This window comes from Clytia hemisphaerica, unplaced genomic scaffold (assembly GCF_902728285.1).
Source record: "Clytia hemisphaerica strain Z4C2 unplaced genomic scaffold, Clytia hemisphaerica genome assembly, whole genome shotgun sequence".
In the NCBI taxonomy this organism is placed as follows: domain Eukaryota; kingdom Metazoa; phylum Cnidaria; class Hydrozoa; order Leptothecata; family Clytiidae; genus Clytia; species Clytia hemisphaerica.
Window position 1 is genome coordinate 2,595,989 of NW_027104390.1, and position 18,244 is coordinate 2,614,232.

An 18,244-nucleotide genomic window follows, 5' to 3' on the forward strand; every position below is an offset into this window, starting at 1 on the left:
TTTATCCGTTCTTCTTCTTCCCTACCAAAAGGGTACCAAGTCTGTGTACTGACTCATAGCTTGTGGGGTGGTGTATTTTTTAGGTTTAATTGAGTTAATACAGTGTACTAAAAGGGTGGTTTCAAACGTCCGGTCATGGAGAAAAGTCAGTACAGTGTACTAAAAAGGATGGTGTCAAAGCCCCGGCCGTGGAAGAAAGTCACTACAGTGTACTAAAAAGGATGGTGTCAAAGCCCCGGCCGTGGAAGAAAGTCAGTACAGTGTACTAAAAAGGATGATGTCAAAGCCCCGGCCGTGGAAGAAAGTCAGTACAGTGTACTAAAAGGATGATGTCAAAGCCCCGGCCATGGAAGAAAGTTAGACCAGTGTACTATAAAAAGGGTGGTGGTCTAATGGAAAAAAAATCAAAAAATCAAGTTAGTACCCTATGGGCCAGTACACTGACTCGGTCCCCCCCTGTCCCTACCATTAATAAGACTTTAGAAAAATTAGCAGAAACTAGCTTGATTCAGGCTAAACTTGCTTTATACGACGGTATAAAGACAAATGACCAGTTGTTGATACTTATCTCACGCGTAGAGAAAAATATTAATTTTGTTGAAAAATCCCGCTAATAAGATGCTGTGGGTCCTTTTTCAAGATAAGATTCATTCTTAGAGTAGGATAATCTTTGCGTGTACCAAGCGCTATTGTGACACGACAGAGACATGGTGCATCTATGACAGCTATAATATTGACGTAATGTTTTCTTTTTCAAGGCATCGAACCATCTAACATGTTATGTCAAGTATTGTTCCAATCAAGTTTTCCAAGATCGCACTTTCCAACATCTACTGTAAGTTACATTCTTTCCTTTAACTCAAAAGAGGACGAATTTTTTTCAAGGCCGTTGAGGCTAAAGATACTGTACCTTGAAATGAAATTTACTATGAATTTTGAAACAAAGAAGCCTTTCGTAATTCTTAAACCTTTGTTTGTTTTGGAATCTTTCAAACCCCTGAATTTATATTATATACGATTATTTTTCAGTGATACGAGTCCGGCGTTTGTGAACAAGCTTTCAGAACTGGAGAAGGATCCGATCACTCAAGGACTCTCTTTGCAATCCTTCCTCACTCTTCCAATGCAAAGGATCACAAGGCTACCATTACTCGTTGATGTAAGTTTACCACTTCTTTTCCTCAAGGCCGTTGTCCACTTTTGTGCGAAGCGCGCGAAAGATTTTTTCTTAACCGTTTTTGCCTGAAGAAAAGATTACGTCATAAAAAAGTTTCGCGCGAACAGAAAAAAAGTTGAAGGAAGTTCAACAAAAAAAGTTGAAGGAAGTTCAACTTTTTTCAGCCGCTACGTCAATTTTGACCAATGGAATTGCTTCTTTTTTCAATCAACCAATGACGTTGCAAATAACGTGCGAAAGTTTCGCGCGCTTCGTGCGAAAGTGGACACCGGCCTTCACGCTCAAAAACCATAATCTCTGGACCAAGCAAAACAAGTTAATAAAGTACTTTCTATTGCGGAGCACTTCTTACTCCTTGAAGGTGGGGAAGAGACGACTGACTGAATGTAAATGTAGATTCTTTAATCTCAATTTTCACATATTTATAGGCGATCTGTAGACGCTGTACGCCAGCTAGTGAAGAGTTCGAGAAAACAGATACTGCATTGAAAGCTCTTAACGCAGTGGTGAAAGAATCGAACGAAGGAGCTCGTCAAATGGTTCGAACTGAAGAAATGTATTTCATCCAAAAGAACCTGATCTGGAAAACAAAGGTATATTTTGTTGTTCTTTTTGCCTACACTGCTTTATTATCGCAGCACTCGTATTATTTATATGGGGATCATTATAGGTTTTATATACAGATCTTTCAGTCTTTCAGATATTCTAAGTAAGTAAAGATAAGTATTTTCTTTGTACATTCTCTATTTACAATTCTTGATGTATAGTACATACACATGCTCTTTTCCATTTCAATCCCGTCATTTTCTTTTCTTGAACGAAATGTCTATGTAGAGTCAGCGAAAGCAATGAATAATCCGATCAAGCTTTCGCACCATATCTGCCCATTTTTGGATTAAGTCTTCAATCTTATGATGGTTAGCTAGGAAATTTACCTCCAAAAAACGTTCATACGTCTAAATCACGTTACAGTGAGGAACATCGAGGGTTGGAAAATAACGTTTCTACGTTGTAGTTGACAACCAAATAACCACAGTTGTGTCGGAGTAGTGTAAACATTTATTCAACTACGCATGCGTGCTTGATCATGTGGTGAGATAAGTAACTTCAAACATGTACGGTTCTTCGGTATTGATGAGGTTCGGGATCATTTGTGTTTCTTGCTCACTCTCAATGTTCTTGTCTGGAAGGAGAAAGGATTGTTTTTTAAGGAAAACTGGTCTAAAACTTGGGATAACGTCTGCCATTTTTTCTTCGATGGAAGATTATTTAACTCTTACTTGGAGAACATAGAGAATGGAAAATAACCTCTTCCCGGAGCTCGGCCTATTTCCGTTACGTTGATGTTGCATTTTAGACCAACCTTCAGACTTCCATGACCTTTTTAGAAAAAACGTCACGTTTGACTTATATCAAACTAGTTGTTGACTTAATTCTGGGCCACCAGAGCCACTTGCATCCAGTTGCACAACTTTTTTATCTTGGTGGTGCAGAAATGATACAATTTGGCGAGCGCTATCAGAATTATAAAAAAGGCTAACTAAAGGACTGGGTTTGAGTTTTGGGTAAGAGAGGAGTTTTTTACCTTGTTTCTCTATTTTCTTCTGTTGAGCGTTCCACCTAGTGATAACGATGTTACTTCCATTCGGTGAAGCGTCGATGATTCGTAGCACCTCATCAATGGAAAATTTTTCCACGTGTTTTCTGTTCACCCATAGTAATCGGTCTCCTAATCAGAGAAAAAAGGTATTCTTGAGATCATAAATGAGTGGTGTCTTCTGTTAATGAGGTTGTTCACTGCTTTATTCGAGGTAGATGCAACTAGGCAAAAACGATACTGGGTGGGTACCTTTTCGCAAAGGGTTCCATTTTTCATGTCCCGCCCTCTACGACGCTCGCCAAGGTCAGTGCCCCCTTCTAGGAAAAAGTTTATTTCATAACACTCTTCTACTAAACATAGGGAAATTAATAGACCGTTTTTCTTTATTATTGTTGGTTCTTTATAGACCAATTTGATTAGTTGTTTTACGGGCCCGACCGACCCTGAATTTCTAAAAAACGAAATAAAAATAAAATTGATTTTGGTAGTACATTTATATAGACTTATATATAGGACCCAAATTTTGGTAGTTTTTCCAAGGTTTTGAGAATTTTATTTTCAATTTCTCATTTTATCCATGAATTCGACCTTTTTGTTTCTTTCTATTTTTTAGATTTAGTAGCTGATGTAGTAAATTTCATAGGTCAAATTCTACTTTTATTTTGATTTTTTCGCCGAACGACCGACCCTCTTTTTTGGGTAGCTTGGCCCGTAAAACAACAAATTAAATCGGCCTCGCCTTAAAAGAATATAAACTTCTATACCTGATTTCAAGAGACCTTCTCTTTGGGTTTCAGTGTTCAATTCGATTTCTTTGACATAAACACCGTTCTCGTCTTGTGCTAATGTAAACTCTAAAACAACACAATAGTGAAATTCTGTTTACGTAATGTTTGCCGCCCTATAACTTCTTAGGTCTTACACTCTTCATAACAACAATCTAAGAAAAAGTCTTAGCCTGGAATTATTGAGCAATGTTAAGCAATATAATTGTGAAAGTTGAAATTTGGTATAAAGCCCACAGAACATTCTGTTTGATATAAAAATAAGAACAGGGTGAGAACAAAGTTCCAAAAAAATACGAACAGCCGAGCCTCGTCAAATTTTCCTGGTTCTTATAAAAAAAGAACTGCGTTTATTTTGAGAAGTTAGCACTCCTCTCTTGCTAAAAATTCTGTTTGATCTGTCTTAACGCCGTTCGAAGGCCCTTCTATGCTTTACTATGTAGATTTTTTGTTGAATTTCTATTTTATTTCTATGATGAACATCTTGAAAGGTAGAGCGAGATTCGAAGGATTTTAGTCTAGTCATTATACATTAAAACTACATGCACATTTTTCTTTTTATAAGCAACCCCAATTTTCGGCTCAGGGCTGGAGTTGCTAAAAGAATGCCTCTTTTTTTAGGTATTTTCGGTTGCTTTCCCGGTTCATGCTCATTTTAAGGGCTAGGTTGCTAAGGCCAAGTTGCTTAAATTTTTAGCCATTTTTTTCAGGGCTTGACCCTTAGCAACTTATAAAAAAATGTGCACTCTTTCTGGCATTACATAACTCAACGTGAGAGCTTCTTATGATCAATTGAACATTAGTTTGTACTGAAAATTACCTAAGTCATCCGTTTTGCTGCATCTTCTGAGTTTGACCACAGTGATACCAATTTCATTGGCTAATTTTTGTTGAGTCTCTAATAAGTTGTGCTCTTCCATTCTTTTTCCCTTTGACACTTCTTTCGATATCACTTCATACACACGAGAGAGAGAGATTCCCTTCCCAATTATGTTTTCACTGAATATGTCTTGCGAGTGAATATGCGATTCTTCATTTGCCAACACAACGAGCGAGTCGCTTATATTTTATTGAACGCGATGTTTTTATGTCTTTATGTAGTTCGGTCGTTAATTATTCACGACTCTCCTCCACATCAAATACATTAACAACGCTTTAATGCCGTCTTGTGAACACCTACGGAGAAGTTTTTTTATTTTCTTATTATTTATATTATTTTATTATGGGAAATTCAATTTATCTATTTCTCTCGAATTTCCACAAAAAGACGTGAAATGAAATAAAAGCAACCCCTAGCAGGGGCTAGTTTCTTGAAGTTCTATTTAACCTTTAGCCCGTGCGGCCTTGTTGTGATAATTTAGAGAATGATGAATTATCTTCTCACAGTGCGATTGTATCATTTTCATTGCACGGAATAATTAGTGAAAGAGAAGAAGGGAATAAGGGACTAAAATCTTCTAAATATAGGTGACTTTAAAGAAAAAAACACAATTCTTAAGCTCGGTTCACGGTGGAGTCGGCAAAGAATTATATCATATAGCATGTTATGAAAAAGAAATTTCAATATTGACATTCGTTTCTGAGAAAATATTTCTTCATAAAACAAAACACGAGCTCTAATGAAATGCTTTGACCCTCGTTTAGCAACTAGGGAATTTTTCACTTATTTTTTCCTTGTAGTGTAGTCAGTTAGGATAACAATTGTGCAAATCGTGACAAAATCGTGAAATTTTGCACAGTGGTCCAAAATGGTCTATAAATGAAAATTTTAAGGGGAGACAAGTGTCAAATATAGACTGGAGTCGTTTATAATGCGTGTAATACTAATAATGTCAATACTAATAATAATAATGATACGGGATTTAGCTCGTATAAACGACTGGAAGAATCCGGTGTTCCAGCCTTATAGATACAGGGGCTAGCTACGCAGAAACTTGCGTAGCGAGAAAACAATTTATCAAGCAACAACAAACTCTCAAAACGAAATCAACTCAAATGAAAGACTTTCAATACACAAATCCACGCATATTTTTTTTCTCAAGAATTATTTTGAGCAGGAAAAAGTTATAATTGCAATATTGACACTTTTCTTTTGTTTGGAGTTATTGCACAAAGGTTTCTAGACGACTAAAATTGTTCCATTCATTACTTTTTGCTTTATTTCTACTATGTATAAATTAGTCGTCTAGCTTGCTAGACTATGTCAAATAGTGTTTTTCCATTTCAGCATGGACATTCTTACCTTGTCGGGAGAAATCATCCTAAAATACTTATTTACGGTGTTGCTTAGGTTAGGATCAAAATACAACCTAAATACACGAATTTCCTATAAAAAAACGCCGATTTGTAGGAACGATGTTCCATAACCTTATTAGATTGGCCTAAAAAATTATTGGGTATTAAAGCGAGACTAGAAAGGTTAACCCAATGCTGCTACATTTTGTCAATTCAATTATTCAATTATTATTTTGAGGTCTGGATGAAGGGCAGACAAGAATAAAATAGTTTTTCTAAAAAAGAAAAAAGAAGTGGAAAATATTGACTTCACGGCCAAGTGATTTTGGTCCTAACGAGTTGATTAGTGTGTTTTGTTATACGTATCCTATCCGTCAGTTGATATCATAATTCATCGTAATTTCGTTTTTATTATGCTAGAGAAAATCCTTTCACCTCCTCCCACCTTTTTAATTCATTTTCGAGATGTATAACGTCCTACAGTCCTCTGTTTTTTCCACGGACCTTATGCTGTATTTTTACATCTCTCAATGAACCGCTGAGAATATTAGCCGATTGAGATTCTAAAGAATAACATAATAGTAATGCGAACAAGAATTCGCTTTGAATCCCATCCCGTAACTTCAAATTATTAAAGGTTTTTGATTTTCAATTAAGAAGACTGGTCTTTATTCGGGCAGGGTTAAAGAAGAGGGCCGCATCGGTCTACAATACAGGACCGATCTCATATGATACCAATTATGGGTTAAAATGGTTGATAGATAGATAGGCCCTCCGATGCATCGGAATGGGTCCTACCCACGATGGAGTAGCAATCACAGCGCAAGCAGACAAGCGGATATTCAATTTTATTTCTGGAAAAGCCCATTCTCAAAATATCCTTCCTTTCATTCTCACCTATCAATCTTGCAAAAAGTTTAAAAAGTTTTTTTTTTGCCTTTATCTGTCAGTCTTTCCTGTTGGAGGGGATCTTGTCGAAAATCAATTATCCGCTAATTCAAGGAACCTGTGAAGTTTCACCTCTTATAATTTGAAATGTTTCTCTTTTCAGCCCATCCCATTGATCTCAACATCACGATGGCTGGTAAAGAAAGGTGATTTGATGTGTTTACACGAAGAAGGTCGTTTTTCACAATTCAAGAATCAACTACGACAGATCTTCAAAGGCAAATTCAAACCCATCTATATTTTCCTGTTCACTGATATTGTTTTGGTCACCAAAATGAAAGGAGAAGACAAATATAAGGTTTGCTTTTTAAAGATAAAAGAATTTTTTTTTATTTGGTTTTGGCTTTTACTCTCGGGTACCTACTAAACGTCCCCCCGCTAATTAATTTTTCGAAATTTTTTCACCAAGGACATCCCCCCTGCTCATTAATTTTTGAAGAAAATGTTTTTGAAAGTTCCCTCTTTTTTCCCTGCTGTATTTTATTAGCCTCCTTTTCTAAAATTTTCACCAGGGCATTTTTATTCCACCCCCTCCCCCCAGCTTAATAAGTTTTGAGAATTTTTCCACCCACCCCGTTTATTCCATACCCCCGCTTATCAGGTACCCGAGAGTAGTCTGGCAGAATTGAAATTTGACCTTGAAAAAAAATTTCGTACTATCTTGCTTAGAGCAACTTGCAACTAATCTGGTGTGTTGAATTGTAAGAGATTATTCTAATCTTCTGGTTTCGAAATAAGAGGACGGAAAGGGCGGAAAGGTTTGCAAAAAAGATGTTAATAATATGCTCTGTATAACCATTTATGTAATCGCGGATTTGAATTCATTTTCCGGCAAATTCGATTATCCTTGTACATTCCATACTTGATATCCCGCTGAGAGAATATAAGAGTTCGAAGGAAAGATTTTTACATTCTTAATTTATCAGAACTTATTTCATTACAGAATTGTCGGGTTCAATTTATGTCCGGCTCTGTTTTGAAATTTCAAAAGAAGTTTTATTGAATGATGTTTTGAGAAACTTTTCAGATCTTTTCCTCTTAAACTTTCCTTTTTCGTGTTTCTTCTGTGCAATCGACAGGATGGGAGATGGGAAATGGGAAACCCATAAGTCGAATTTTTCTAGCCTCCCAAAGGGTTTCAGGTAACAATCTCGGTTTAGCTAAAACTTCTATGATTCGAATTTTTCTATAATTTGAACTAAATCGTCGATCCCTTTAGCTGGTTTTAAATACTTCCTGTAATTCGCATGTTTCTCTAATCTGAAGAAGAAAATATCGAATTAGAGAGAGTCGACCGTATTTTCTCTAACCCAAACCTTTAATTACTTGAAGTTCGGTTTCTACGCGCTAGAACTGCATTGGATGTCAACCTGTTTGCTAAGTTTTAACTTTTTCTTCACTCTCGTAGGTTATTGACGTGTGCCAACGTTCATCACTGAGGTGTGAAATTATGAAAAACATCCCTGACCCTGAACCACCAAAGATGGGTACCCTGGCTACGATGAATGTCAATCCTTTGAAGTATGCTTTCACATTGATCTTATTGGAGAATGCCAATGGCAAAACAGTGGATTATCATTTCTTCCTCTCCACTGAGTAAGTTTCTTTTGTTCGTTTCAATCTATCAGGGGCGTATCCACCGGGGGGGGGCATGGTGGCCTGAACATAAAAATTGATCAAAAAGGTCAAAGTTTTCCCAATAGAATGTAAAATTTTGTGACCTTTTTCTGGCTACCTTTAACCTTTTTAAGGCCTCCTTTAAGCAAAAATTTCTAAAAAAGATCAAAACTTTCCAATCTCGCCCCCTCCTAAACGAAAACTCGTCGCTACGCCTCTGCGTTCTCTTACTCGCTTGAATATAACCGGATAACCGGATTGTAATTGATTACACGTTTTTGTTTTTTTATAATGGCGCCCAAAGTTTTTGAAGCCTTTTTTAGTTTTAAGCCTAAAAATGTTCTTAACGTGTTCTTATGTTTTCTTAAGTGCAACTGGGCAACATTGATATAATTAATTATGACGATAGAAGATTATCTATCGAAGGGACCTGGGTTCAATCCTCTGATTTCAACATTAACGCTAGTTTTGAGGAACCACTTAGTAATCCCTCATACATTTTATTAAATCAAGACTTAATATTACTAATTATTTCATTTCCTTAGAACGGATAAGACACGTTGGATGGAGGCGTTAAGTCCGCCCAAAAGCAACACGCCCACCGTTGAGGGCGAATCCATATACGAAGAATGGGGTAAGTCTTGAAAATATTATCTTTCCTTCATAATTTGGACAGTTGTTCAGAGTTTAGATTAGGATGTTCCTTGTTTTTCTTAAATGATGTTGGGAAAAATTGAACAATGTCCAGAAAATCCAATTTTTTTTTCTTTCAGATTGTCCGCAAGTACAAGCTATACATCAATACGTTGCTCAGCAACCGGACGAGTTAACCCTTATGGAAGGCGACGTCATCAGCGTCTTACGAAAATTGCCCGACGGTAAGTTTGTCATCAGATTTTTTTATCAGTAAATTAAATGCATGCACACCATAATACAAGGGTCAAAGATTTTCGTTCTAAACATTGCATTTCTTGAGTCAATTATACTCCCTGGTATATTTTTGTGAGATCGAGCCTCCAAATTCCGGATACTTGAAGCTATTTAAGGATGCATTATTGTAAAATGATTACAGTTGACTCGCTAATTCGAACTAGATCGGGGAATCTTATTTGCTCGAATTACAGAGAGATTTGAATTATAGAAAGTGTTTTAAGAGGGTTTAGTCCATGATGGGAACTGGAAACAAGTTCGAATTATAAAAAGATTCAAATAATAGGAGTTCGAATTTAAGCGAGAGTGTTTTGTATAATTTCTTGTTTGAGCAGGTTGGGCAGAGGGGATGTTGTTACGCGATGACACGCGTGGTTGGTTTCCCATCAACCATACAGATGAAATCGATTCACGCCACATGAGAGCCAAGAATTTAATGCAGAGGTACCGGCTCATTACGGCTAGTAAGAACGTCATCAATGAGATACTTGGAAAATAATGTCGTACCCTTTCTTATGTTGAGATTAAAATGGTACGAGGCGGTGATTTTGAGGCTTCTTCTCAGTGACGTATGGTATACCAGTCTTAAAGACATCCCCACGTTGGCAGGCTTACAACACGTATCGTTTTTGGCAACAGAATTAGTTCCTGGTGCAGTAGAGAAATCAACTCAGCTTGAATATTGTGTACATAATGTTATAGAATTTCTCAGCCAATTTTCTGGTTATCAGTGTGAATCCATGCTATAAATTTTATAAAAATTAGTCTTTTATTAGATTTGATGTTACTTCAGAATTATTTTGTAAATTTTTGTCTCGATCAGAAATTTTTGTAGCTTTTGTAATCTTTTTGGTCTTGAATTTTTTAGCCAGCTTTTGTAGGGTATCTAACATCGCAACCAATCAGTAAATGGGAAACTTCAAAGCATTGTTTACAATCGCCAGTACCAATTTGTGGTCGGTCGTTTTTCGTATCTTCGAAATGAAGATACTTTTTGTATTATATTGATGTGCATTATTATTGTTTTGATAGATTTCTAATATAATTTAATTGAAATGAAAATTAATCTTACGAGTAGACCATTTTGTATTTTCTTTTGGTTGATTTTAAATCTATTTTAGACCTTCATACTGGTTCAGATGATTTATAATTATTGTATCACTGTGTATCCAAAGTTATACTCTCTACAAGGTCAAAATACTCTCTTCTTATGAGAAAAATAATTTCACACTGGATTGAACAGGTATCCTCCCCCCGGACAAAATGACTTTTCACCCCCGGACAACGGATTTCACCCCCCGGACAAGCATCAGCTGACCCCCCCCCCCCCCCCCCCCCCCCGACGGACACTCGAAATTACCCCCGGACAGAGCAAAATTACCCCCGGACAAGGCAAATTTTGACGAATTTTTGGGAGAGAGTTATATCGGATCACCCAAAGTTACCTTCATTTTTTTATTTTTCATTTTTTTATTTTTTTATCCACGGATCGCTGATAGTCACCTTTCCGGGGGTTTTGTTGTTTGGAATTGATTAACTAACAGTTAGGTAGGGTCAGGGTTGCTAGTAACGGCTTGTCACTGTGCCGGGTGCATACTCGGCACCTTGGGCCCCGCAGGGTTGCTAGTAACGGCTCGAATTTCAGTCAGGTTAAAAAAGTAATATGTTATGAATTGCGTGGTTCTGCTGTGCGGCGATGGCTTAATGGATAGAGCGCTGGCCTCGAATCTGAAGGTCTTTCTTTGGTGGTGGTTCGAATCCCACTCGGTGCGAATAATAGGTTGGTCGAAATTGATGGACAAATGATTGACAGGTATGAAAACTCAGTCAGAAATGAGAAACTAAGTCTCAGAAACTCAGACAGTCAGAAAAGAGAAAGACAGGATCAGAGATAAGAAAATAAAATAAAAACATGAAGGTACTTTGGGTGATCCGATGTAACTCTCTCCGAATTTTTGCTACCCCGGACAATATATCCTCCACCCGGGGTGTACGAACATTTTCTGGAAGAGCCCAATTCAGTAGAATTTTTTTGTTGGGGTCACTTGATCACTGTATAGGTTTTTGATTCTTTTCTGGGCAGAAGGCAACTGTCTGAGTGGGAGCTATTGTTCTAGCTGGGGAAATTGTAATTGCCTGAGTTATCTTCCGAGGAAAGAGTAATTGTACTAGAGTTAACAGTCCAGGGGTGCAATTGTCCTAGAATAAAATAATGTGTGACTTTTTTTAGATTGTATTACTCGGCCAACATATCATTATTTATTTGTAATAATCCCTGGGGGTACTCAGGCACAATAATGGGTGTCGGGGTATGTGTAGACTAGAGTCTACCTCCGAGACTGAACTTTGCTTTCTGATGATTTTGATGGTGCTGAGTCCAGTGAAGTTATCAGCGCCATCCAGTTTATCAAAAAGCTCTAAGTGACCCCCGCGCTAGGGTATGTGTGAATCATACACAAGGGTCTATTTTTCCCGTACCTGAGGCAAAAATGGACACTGGGTATGTGCGTGCCTAGCCTGGTGCGTGCCTTAAGGGTTGGGATTTTAACTCTCCAAAGTCAAAACAACAAAAGCAAACAATCGTCTCTCTAAGGGTCGTCTTTTCGCAAACTCGATTCAAAAAATAGAAAAAAATCAAAGAAATTTTCATGAAAATGTCTCTCGTCTAACTAAGAAGGCAATTTTGTCTTTCTAAGGTCACCTTTTCAGGAAAAAAATCAGTCTCTCTAAGTAAGGGTTCGGAGGTCCGGCACGCACGCACATTACCCAGCATCCATCAACCCTAGTTTGTTTCTCCAGGCATTTTTTAAATTTTACCCTTTTACAGCTGCTTACACCCTCAAGTCTCTCAAACGTCACGCACAAGGCAAGGAGGCAGGGGGGGAATAGGGTCCTCCCGGGAATAATCCCAGACAATTAAATTTGAGGACTGCAAAAATTTTCAGGATTCTTAAAAATTCGACGTAAGAGCCGCAAGGGCAGGGACGACAATGAATGGAAGGGATGCAAATTGGCGGAGGGGGGCGTCCCCGCCCACAAGGTGATGTGACTTCAAACAATAACTTCTAGACATAAAGAACAGTAAACAAGATGGAGCAAAAATATCGCTTTTACACTCAACAAATTTTTTTATTTTTTTTAAACACTCAACTCTGACAATATCAGTATGTGGTATGCTACTTTTATTCTAAATTTACAGTTACAGTACATTGGGCCATTCCAGAATTTGTCTGTAACAGGGGGGCGGACGACACAGGATTTCCGAGGGCAAAAGTTTTCACCAAAATTCGAAATTTCCAAGGCGAGAGAAGAAAATGTATGAATTTCCAAGGCAATTGAATTAAAAAAGGCAAAAAAGAGTGGAATTTCCGATGCATTTTACAAAAGTACATGGATTTTTATCAGAATTTCCGACCACCACTGGAAAAAAAAAATTATTTCTGAGGCTAGAAAAAATTAAAAGATGCACGTCGTCCGACGGGGCGGGGGTAACAAAAATTTTCTGGAATGGCCCATTAAGTGCCAAAATTGAGATTGAATTTTTTCTGAACCAAATTTCATCATGACCATGTGGTAATGATGACTAGATGATATCGAAAGCATCCACCACCGAAGCGAAGTGCGAAGAGAGCAGAAAGAGGGACTTCAAAATATCTGTTCTGAAGGCACATTCCAGCTGGATATGGCGATCTGTTCTTAGCAAACTAAAGAAAAAAGTCTGCTGGAAAAAAGTGGTCTGTTCTACTCCAGTATGGATTCCATGAAATCCCGCGCCGAAGATATTTTTCCGTGCAGCAAGCCTCACGCCAAGCAAAATTTCTTTTGTACCAACATTCAATTTTTCAATAAGGGTGCAAGATGGGAAAAGAGGCGCATGCGCCAACATAATTAATAAATTGACGCGAGCGCAAGCGAGCGAAAGCAAATTTAGCCAAACAGAAGCTAAAAATCGATGGATTATGGAGTCATTCACGCAGAGCTGGAATTATTACTTTACGCCAACTGAAAATCAAACAATCTTTGTAAGTACCCTTACGCCAATGCGCCAAAAACGTTTCAGTTGTACGCCGAAGAACTTCGGATACATGGATATACTCTTGTAATGTAAAATGTAGAAAAATTCAACTGCCTTGGCAGTCACAAAGCCTCCACTGGCATGTTAATGTGAGAATCTCAAAATGATTAAGTAATTACTACTGAATCTAACCTTCATGGCAAGATTAAACACAACCTTTTTCGTGCTACAGTCGAATCAGTGCTTTTTTATGGTGCACCAACATCAGCATGAAAATACTTTTCAATGGTATATAGACATTCATCAATATAATGGAGCAAATGTAAATGCTTTGGACAGTGATGACTTTATTTTGATACCTTCTATCACTGTTTACTCGTACATTGCACATTACTTATTAGATTTTTAGACTTTTTCGTGAGTAATGAAAAATCCTTTTCAATAATTTGAAGCAAATGTCAAATTTTTGGTGGTGATGATGACATCATTTTAACACCTTTTGTACTTTTACTCACATTGAGTACATTTTATGACTTTTTGTAAGCAAAAAAGTTGTTCAGCATGAAAAACCCTTTCCAACGGTATATAATATGTCCATGTTCAGAGACATCAAAATTTCAAAAAAATACAAAATCCGCCATTTTGAAATTTCCACCATTATGGAAAATGCCCAAGGTGTGAAAAGTGTCACTCGATGGTTTTTCACTCCTAAGGACCTAACGAACACATTTCAATCAAAAAATTTCATGTGTACGCAAATTTTGGGTTCCCTAAATTAAGCCTGAAATTCCCCTGGACCATTAGGCAGAAATTCGTTCAAAAACATAACTTTTTGGTCAAAAAGCATCAACAGAGGAGATCAATTTTTGATTTTTTTCATCATTTTACATAATGGAGAATAACTTTTAGAGATACGAAGGCATTCAGTTTCAAAACTAAAGGCAATAGTATGGTGGCCCATCAGTTTCAAAGAAAAAAAAAATTTTTTTCACTCGTCTTTTTTTTTTCTTTTAATGATGATTTTAATTTTTTTTATTTTATTTTTAATTTTATATTTTATTATTTGATTGTTTTGTTTGCAAAATAGAAAATTATGATATTATGGCCGCAATGGCTTGCCATCGTTTTACAAAACTACAATAAAAAAAGAAAACGGGTCCGTGGCCCATTAGACTCAATAAACTTCGGCTCCAGTCTTCTCTATGGACTTCTTGCTGAATAACTTTGAAATTGGTAGCGACATCAAGGACCACGAGGTTCAAAGCAATCTAGAACTCATGCCCCAAATTTCTAAACAGTCTGCAACGCGCGGGTAAAATCTTTAACACAGCTCATTTGCTTTCCAAAGCGCCCAGCATTCGAGCGAAGATAGAATATCATTCCGGTGATCAACCATGAGGTGAGAAATCGCTGAACTCTATCTGTAGGCTGCTGTCGTTTCACTCAGATTCTCTGAAAAATTTTATGGATTTTTCAATGATGCAAGGAAGAGTAGAGCTGAAATGACAAATGCCAGAAAGATGGTGGTGAGTGAAGTTTGATGGTTGCTGCTGGCTATGGGTAGGTTTTTCTTTTCATTGACATTGTCCTGAATCCCAAATTTCTTTTCTCAATTATTGTTTTCAAAAGTGAAGAATTGAAAATTTTTGCTCAATCAAAAATATAAAGCCAGAATTCCCTTACCTGCCCACTTCAACTGCACTATTGGAACTCTGGGTTTACTGTCTTTTTTACATGCCAGTTTTTTGTCGGAACAGTTTTTGCTTACCCCCATTATATGCACACTTTTCAGGGGGGGGTCAAGGTCCAGGATACCAACCCAGGGCCCAAAAACCTGACTTTTCGAGATTTGAAAGTATTAGACACCACCACCCCCTAAATTGGTATCAATACCAACTTGAAAACCCTATTTCTAAAAAATGGGNACGTCAAATCAATATCAATTGAATAAAGACAATTGACATTGGTCAAATCATTTTATGACGTAGCGAGTTCCAGGGTATTCTCCAGTGTCCATTAGTAACAAAAAATAACGCTTGAGATACACGGGACACGAGGTTGGTATAATAGTTGTACTGTATGTGGCAAAAATATTATTTCCCACAGTTTCTTCCCTAATTTTATGCGCGGCAATAGCAAAGTTTTTCTTTAAGTGAAAATCATCTACAAAAAAAATTCGGTATCGGAATTAGCGAAATATTTTTGCGGAATATCGGAAATCAGGTCAAAAATGCTCGGAATTTCGGAAATCAGAAACCCCGTACGCCCCCCCTAAGATTTAGAGTCCATCAATCTACAGTTAGTAGAATTTTTAAGCGCTGGATTGGGACAATGGGTAGGCGCATGAGTTTTTTGGTTCGTTGGCCTGAACGAGATGAGCTGTATAAAACTATGCCGACATGTTTCCGTGAATCATTCAGAAAGTGCGCAGTTATCATCGATTGCTTCGAAATATTCATTGAAAAGCCTTCCGAAATTGTTGCTCGGGCATCAACATATTCCCAATATAAGAAACACAACACCATCATAGTTTTGATCGGAATAACACCACAAGGGACTGTGTCTTTTATTTCAGAGCCTTGGGGAGGAAGAGTTTCAGATGTTTATCTAACAGAAAACAGTGGATTGCTATCCAAACTTGAACCAGGAGATGTGTCTTTTATTTCAGAGCCTAGGAAGCTAACAGAAAACAGTGGATTGATATCCAAACTTGAACCAGGAGATGTAGTTCTTGCTGATAGAGGGTTCACGTTACAGGAATCAGCTGCCCTTTACTGTGCTGAAATTGTCATCCCTGCTTTCACAAAAGGTAAATCACAATTGAGTATGAAAGAAGTGGATACCTCGAGATCAATTTCCAGGGTGAGAATTCATGTTGAAAGAGTGATTGGTCTACTGAGAAATAAGTATACTTATTTGCAAAGGGTTTTAGCCATCAACACTGTTATGAATGATGTGAATAACTACAGTCAAATAACAGACATCGTCCTTGTGTGCAGCGCATTGTGCAATGTCTGCCCTAGCATTATTCCAAAAGATTGAAAACTGTTATTGTTGACTTGTTTTAATATGTGTTTCAAGAAACGGTTGCTTTAAAAAATAAAGTTCGGTAACTTTGTTTGAGATTGATTTTTGTTATTTTATTGGTTGTAATGTTTTTTAACATTCTAATTCTTCATAATTTAAATTTCAGTTATAACAAATTATACATTTAATTGATTTTCAAAGATATTAAAGCTCTATTAACAGTATTATTAAAATAAATATAATTGATATACTTCATCAATAAATAATAATTGTTCCACGAAAAATACACAAATTTTTTCACGCCAGAAATGATAAGAGCAGTGTGAAAAAAATTGGGTCAATTTCCCTTGGAAAATACGTGAAAAAAGACTAAAATCAATTTTCCTTGAAGAATACGGAATAATCTCTAACACTTAGACCTAAATTTTCTTCATAAAATACATAAATAAATCTCAAAAATATATTGGGTCGTAACGTAACGTAAAAAAGACTAAAATCAATTTTCCTTGAAGAATACGGAATAATTTCTAACACTTAGACCTAAATTTTCTTTATAAAATACATAAATAAATCTCAAAAATATTGGGTCGATTTCCCTTGAAACATGTGAAAAAAGACTAAAATCAATTTTCCTTGAAGAATACGGAATAATTTCAACACTTAAGACCTAAATTTTCCTCATAAAATACACAACAGCTCTCAACAGTATATTGGGTCAATTTTTTCCTTGGAAAATACTTAACGTAACGTAAAAAAGACTAAAATCAATTTTCCTTGAAGAATACGGAATAATTTCTAACACTTAGACCTAATACTAAAAAATCAATTTTTCCTTGAAGAATACGGAATAATTTCTAACACTTAGACCTAAATTTTCTTCATAAAATACATAAATAAATCTCAAAAATATATTGGGTCGATTTCCCTTGGAACATACGTGATAAAGACTAAAATCAATTTTCCTTGAAGAATACGGAATAATTTCAACACTTAAGACCTAAATTTTCCTCATAAAATACACAAATAGCTCTCAACAGTATATTGGGTCAATTTTTTCCTTAGAAAATACGTAACGTAAAAAAGACTAAAATCAATTTTCCTTGAATACGGAATAATATCTAACATTTATACCTAAATACTAAAATCAATTTTCCTTGAAGAATACAGAATAATTTCTAACACTTAGACCTAAATTTTCTTCATAAAATACATAAATAAATCTCAAAAAATATATTGGGTCAATTTCCCTTGGAACATACGTGAAAAAAGACTAAAATCAATTTTCCTTGAAGAATACGGAATAATTTCAACACTTAAGACCTAAATTTTCTTCATAAAATACACAAATAGCTCTCAAAGTATATTGGGTCAATTTTTTTTTCTTCTTGGAAAATAAGTTAAAAAATACTAAAATCAATTTTCCTTGAAGAATACGGAATAATTTCAACACTTAAGACCTAAATTTTCTTCATAAAATACATAAATAAATCTAAAAATATATTGGGTCAATTTCCCTTGGAAAATACGTGAAAAAAGACTAAAATCAATTTTCCTTGAAGAATACGGAATAATTTCAAACACTTAAGACCTAAATTTTCTTCATAAAATACATAAATAAATCTAAAAAATATATTGGGTCAATTTCCCTTGGAAAATACGTGAAAAAAGACTAAAATCAATTTTCCTTGAAGAATACGGAATATTTTCAACACTTAGACCTAAATTTTCTTCATAAAATACATAAATAAATCTCAAAAATATATTGGGTCAATTTTCCTTGAAGAATACGGAATAATTTCATCACTTAATTAAGACCTAAATTTTCTAAATAAAATACATAAATAAATCTCAAAAATATATTGGGTCAATTTTCCTTAGAAAATATGTGAAAAAAGACTAGAATCAATTTT

General features: G+C 36.1%; 3 protein-coding genes across 5 annotated transcripts in view; 2 read left to right on the plus strand and 1 right to left on the minus strand.

Moving 5' to 3' along the window:
- The window catches only part of LOC136819709 (ephexin-1-like), a 37,837-nt gene extending 27,468 nt beyond the window's left edge, over positions 1-10,369 (plus strand). For all 3 annotated transcript variants that reach the window (XM_067075950.1, XM_067075949.1, XM_067075951.1), the window contains 8 exons: positions 759-835; positions 1,030-1,159; positions 1,606-1,770; positions 6,849-7,043; positions 8,154-8,341; positions 8,908-8,996; positions 9,136-9,240; positions 9,628-10,369. In XM_067075950.1, coding sequence (XP_066932051.1) covers positions 759-835; positions 1,030-1,159; positions 1,606-1,770; positions 6,849-7,043; positions 8,154-8,341; positions 8,908-8,996; positions 9,136-9,240; positions 9,628-9,791 — 1,113 coding nt within the window. In that variant the 3' untranslated portion in view covers positions 9,792-10,369. The remainder of the gene's footprint in view (positions 1-758; positions 836-1,029; positions 1,160-1,605; positions 1,771-6,848; positions 7,044-8,153; positions 8,342-8,907; positions 8,997-9,135; positions 9,241-9,627) is intronic.
- Positions 2,103-4,637, minus strand: LOC136819713 (uncharacterized). The gene is made up of 4 exons (XM_067075959.1): positions 4,383-4,637; positions 3,542-3,631; positions 2,763-2,906; positions 2,103-2,360 (listed from the first exon to the last, which is right to left on the minus strand). The coding sequence occupies exons 1-4, from the start codon at positions 4,480-4,482 to the stop codon at positions 2,263-2,265; spliced, it is 432 nt and encodes a 143-aa protein (XP_066932060.1). The 5' UTR covers positions 4,483-4,637; the 3' UTR covers positions 2,103-2,262.
- A 5,329-nt stretch (positions 10,370-15,698) lies between the features above and the next one.
- LOC136819827 (uncharacterized) lies at positions 15,699-16,349 on the plus strand. The gene has a single exon (XM_067076067.1). It carries the CDS (start codon positions 15,699-15,701, stop codon positions 16,347-16,349), a length of 651 nt encoding a protein of 216 aa, XP_066932168.1.
- Positions 16,350-18,244: the final 1,895 nt, after the last annotated feature.

Excerpts from the sequence above, each read along its gene's own strand:
- LOC136819713 (XM_067075959.1), bottom strand. The coding sequence starts at position 4,482 with ATGGAAGAGCACAACTTATTAGAGACTCAACAAAAATTAGCCAATGAA. Across the intron at positions 3,632-4,382 it reads CAGCAAAACGGATGACTTAG|AGTTTACATTAGCACAAGAC; the intron begins GTAATTTTCAGT and ends GTGTTGTTTTAG. Across the intron at positions 2,361-2,762 it reads GAAGAAAATAGAGAAACAAG|ACAAGAACATTGAGAGTGAG; the intron begins GTAAAAAACTCC and ends TTCTCCTTCCAG.
- LOC136819827 (XM_067076067.1), top strand. The coding sequence starts at position 15,699 with ATGCCGACATGTTTCCGTGAATCATTCAGAAAGTGCGCAGTTATCATC.